A 4,574-nucleotide genomic window follows, 5' to 3' on the forward strand; every position below is an offset into this window, starting at 1 on the left:
GAGCGGCTGAGCGGCGGCGGGAGGCGGCGAGCGGCGGCGGGAGGACCGGAGCCCCTGTGTTTTCATTTTTTGGCAAAGTTGGAAGTGGTGCAGGCTCGGCTGCTGGTTTGCGGGTCTCCCTGCATTTGTCTCTTAATTTTTAAAAAATTACTCTTAATTTTAAATATTTTTTCCTTTTTTTTTTCTTTTCCTTTTTTTTTTTTTTTTTTTTTTTGCAAACTCTGGATTTTGAATGCCAGGCGAAGCCAGGAGAAACGAAAGCAAATAGACACCTGTGTGTTCGTGTATATATATATATATAAATATATATATTAAAAAATTAAAATAAAGAACAACCGACTGCAGCAGCAACAACAGACAGCGCTCGGCAGCTCCCGGTCGGCGGCGGGCGGGCAGCGGAGCCGTCGGCGGGGCGGCCGCGCAGCATGGAGGAGGGCGGCCGGAGCCCCCGGGAGGAGGCGGCCGAGCCGCAGGAGTCCGGCGGCGACGCGGAGCCCGGCGGCGGCGGCGGTGGCGGAGGGCGGCGGGGGCTGCCGCTCCCCCCCGGTGACCCCCCGCACCCCCACCCGCTCCCGCACCGCATCACCAACTTCTTCATCGACAACATCCTGCGGCCCGAGTTCGGGCGGAGGAAGGAGGCGGGCGGCCCCGACGGAGAGCCCCGGCGGCCCGGCGCGGAGAGCGGCCGCAGCCCCGGCGCGGCGCCGGCCCCCGGGGCTCCGCTGCCCGGCGGCGGGGCGGGCTCGCCGGGCCGGGGGGAGGGCGGCCCCGCCGGGCTGGCCCTGCACGGCGCCGCCAAGAAGGGGGGGGACCCCGCGGCGCTGGAGGCGGCCCTCAAGGCTCGGGGGCTGAGCGGCGGCGACCTGTCGGTGAGCTCGGACTCGGATAGCTCCCAGGCCAGCTCCAACGCCGGGAACCAGCCCATGCTGTGGCCCGCCTGGGTGTACTGCACGCGGTACTCGGACCGGCCCTCCTCAGGTAAGCGCTGCCCCGCCGCAGCCCCGCTCCCCACGGCCGCATCCCCTTCCCGGGGCTCTCCGGGCCGCCGCCGCCCGCCCGCGAGGCCGGCGAGCGGCGTGGAAAAGACCCCGCTTCCCTTTCGCTCTCCGTCTTCTCCTGGTTTTATTTTGGTCTCTTTTTTATTATTATTTTTTTTTAATTCTGTTTGGGTTTTGCTTTTTTTTTTTTTTTTTTTTTTTTTTGGCGGGCGAGTTGCTTAAAATGGCCTGGAAATGCTTGAAGATGAAGGGTCGGCTGGGGGTGAGAGGAGCCGCAGGGACGAGGAGTGAACGGGGGTCCCTCCCTCTGTCCCCGCTGCCGCGGCGGAACTGAGGCCGCCGGGGCTCGGGGCATTTCTCACCAGCTGACGAGTTTTATCAAAAAGGGATATAAAAAACCCCCCCTCTCTTCGGGCTCACTGCTCATTCTCCCGGCGAGCTCTCCTTTCCCTGCCGAGAAACCCCCCCAGCTCTCAGTTTGGGAAGGGGAGGTGGCATTTCCATAGGCCTCGCACTGTTTTGATTAGTGTTTTTTGGCCAAAAAACAATCCTCGATCGTTTATTTCTCTAAAAGAGGCCTCCGAGACGCCGCCGTTTCTTTTCTTTCTTTTAATTTCCCACCATATGCTGTAGGTCAGCTCTGTGGGGGCCGGAGGACATTTCCAAGAGCGGGGAAACTTCTTTGGCAGAGTCCGTCCCTTGGCAAGGGCTTGGGCAGAAAGTCCTGAAATTATCTTAAAAAAATTAATAATAATAATAATAATAATAAAAATGAAAACAACAATCGAGGGGTAAAATGTCCTTTCGCTACCGCGGGGACAGGAGGGCTGGCTCAGGCAGATCGGTAAGACCCCGGTTAAAAACAAGTGGAAAACACTGGAGGAAGGCATGGGAAACGTCAGGCAGGAGATCTGCTCCCGGGGAAAAGAAGAAAAAATATAGGTCTTTCTTTTACAAAAGCGGCGAGGTAGGATTTTTCACCCGGGAGTCGGCTAGCTGAGGAAGGGATCGTAAAACGCGTTGAAAATTAGTTCGTAATATCTGAAAACAAACTCATACTCAGAGGTAATATTCAGAGCTGAAATGGAATTTACTCCATTGTTCTCCAGTGCTCTCCTTTGTTAATATTTAATTAACATACATCCTCACAATGGCTCGGCCCGAGCAGAAAAGGCTCCTTGTGCTGCCGAGAATAATATTCCCGAGAATAATCCCAGCGATTCGGATCGGGCCGTGCAGCGCCATATGGGCACTGCAGCGAAGAGGCGGAATGCTTCTGGCCAAGTAAACTGCAAGAGGATTTCCCTTAGAATTTTTATCGCCACTCACCAAAAAAAAAAAAGTAAAAAAGTACAGAGGTTTTCTTAAAATAATAATAAAAAAATGTGTTCGGGATAGAATATTTGTCTCCTCGCCTCTGCTCCTGGTGCAAGCTTTCCTTGCCGGGCATTCCCGGGCCTCAGAGGCTCGGTAGCTGCGGTTCTGGCCGGGGAGGAAGGGGCCGGGGGGCTGGGGGGGCCAGCCGGGCAGCGAGCGGGGGCTGCGGGGGCCGCGGCTCCCGTTCCGCCGCCTCCCGAGCATCCCCGGTAGCGGAGGCACAAATCGGGCTCCTTTCCCTCCGAGGGGGTCGGTGCCCCCCAGGCTGGAGCGCTGCCCGCAGCAGAGCGTGGCGGTGTCGGTGCTTCTCCTCTCTCTCCCGGCCGTAGGTCCCCGCTCCCGCAAACCAAAGAAGAAGAACCCCAACAAGGAGGACAAGCGGCCTCGCACCGCCTTCACCGCCGAGCAGCTGCAGAGACTCAAGGCCGAGTTTCAGACGAACCGGTACCTGACGGAGCAGCGGCGACAGAGCCTGGCCCAGGAGCTCGGGCTCAACGAGTCCCAGATCAAAATCTGGTTCCAGAACAAACGAGCCAAGATCAAGAAGGCGACGGGCAGTAAGAACTCCCTGGCAGTGCACCTCATGGCCCAGGGGCTCTACAACCACTCCACCACGGCGAAAGACGGCAAGTCGGACAGTGAATAGCCGAGAGAAAGGGGGGTGGGAGGGAAGAGAGGGAGGGATGGGGGGGCAGGGGTGGGGGGGCCGTTTGCAGTCAAAGTTTATACAATGCAATAATTTAATTAAAAAAAAAAAAGTAAAAAAGAAACATAAGGGCCAGTGTATAAAGATTATACCAGCATTAATAGTGAAAATATTGTGTATTAGATATAATTCTGCAATATTCTATGTATATATAATTTACAGGTAAGGTGGTGTAAAAATCCAAGATATCTGATTATAAAGTATTTTTTTGATTTTTTTTTTGTTGGTTTTGGTTTCGGGGGTTTGGGCTTGTTGTTTTGTTTTATTGTTTTTTTCGATTTTTTTTTTGTTGTTGTATGGAGTTTTTAGATGCTATCTTTAAGATTTTTTTTTTAAGCTTAAGTTACTTTTTTATAGACTTAAGCGCAGTTTTAATGGACATTGGACGCTGTTTTTTGAAATTCAAAAAAAAAAATTAAAACCAACTTTTGCTGAAGTCCAAAGATTTTTATTGCTGCATTTCACACGACTGTGAACCGAATAAATAGTTCTCCTATTTGTTCTATGAGTTTTAACTTTTTTTTTTTCACCCCACCCCTAACCTTTTTCTTTTTCTTTTTCCTTTTCCTAATTTTTTTCTTTTTTTTTTTTTTTGGGGGGGGGGGTGGTTGTAATGTTTTTGTAATTTTTATTATTATTATTATTTTGGAGTTGGGGTATCCGGGGCTGATTTTGGGGATAGAGGAGAATTTAATTTCAAAAGAAAGAATAAAAATATAAGTAACACTAGGGAAACAAATCTCAAAGCAACATCTTGAAACGTGCCCGGGGTCCTTTCCTGAGCTTCTACTCCTTCATCACCGCCAACGAGAGCCAGGGCGCCCTTGAATGCGGAATGCAGGCGTGGATGCTGGATAGAGATGGGGTGAGCAGACCCCCCTCCCCCCACCCCCCATTCCAACTTGCTGGGAAAACTTCTGGAACCTCATCTGGGAAAAGCGGGAGCCTCTCTGGGATGCTGCTCCCCCACGGCCCCGCTGCCTCTCCGCGGAGCGATATGACCCGGCTCCGCTCCGGCACCACCTCCCCGAAACATTTGGGAGCGTTTTAGCCCCCCCCCCCCCCCCCCCCCCCCAACCATCCCTTCCCATAAAAAAAAAAAAAAAAAAAATCCCATTTTTAGTTGTACCTTCCTCTCCGCAGCGCGGTCCCCGCTAGCGCGACGCTCCGTGGCAGCGTGCGGGTGGGTGCTTCTCCCCACGCGCCCCTTCCCCATCCACCCACCTCCCTGAAATCGGAGTTTTTGGGGGGCTCGAGGCGCTGTGCTGCGTTGAACCCGTTTGTCCCGGAGCGTGGGGTCCCTCTCCCCGCTCCGGAGGGGGATTTGTCCCGCGTGGGCGGCTGCTCAGGAACGGGTTCTCCTGCGACGGTGTTTGGGGGGGGGGGGGGGGAGGGAAACTTCTCGCTTTGCCTTAAAACCTCTTTATTTTGCAGCTGTAATAGATACACACTGTACATAGTAGCATACAATTAAAAAAAAGAAAAAAAAAAAA

General features: G+C 53.3%; 1 protein-coding gene across 1 annotated transcript; it reads left to right on the forward strand.

Annotated features, from left to right (window-relative positions):
* Positions 1-382: 382 nt before the first annotated feature.
* Positions 383-3,021, forward strand: EN2 (engrailed homeobox 2). Its single transcript, XM_062493782.1, has 2 exons — positions 383-978; positions 2,705-3,021. Exons 1-2 carry the CDS (start codon positions 426-428, stop codon positions 3,019-3,021), a joined length of 870 nt encoding a protein of 289 aa, XP_062349766.1. The 5' UTR covers positions 383-425.
* Positions 3,022-4,574: the final 1,553 nt, after the last annotated feature.

The sequence above is a fragment of the Cinclus cinclus genome, chromosome 1 (assembly GCF_963662255.1).
Source record: "Cinclus cinclus chromosome 1, bCinCin1.1, whole genome shotgun sequence".
NCBI lineage: Eukaryota > Metazoa > Chordata > Aves > Passeriformes > Cinclidae > Cinclus > Cinclus cinclus.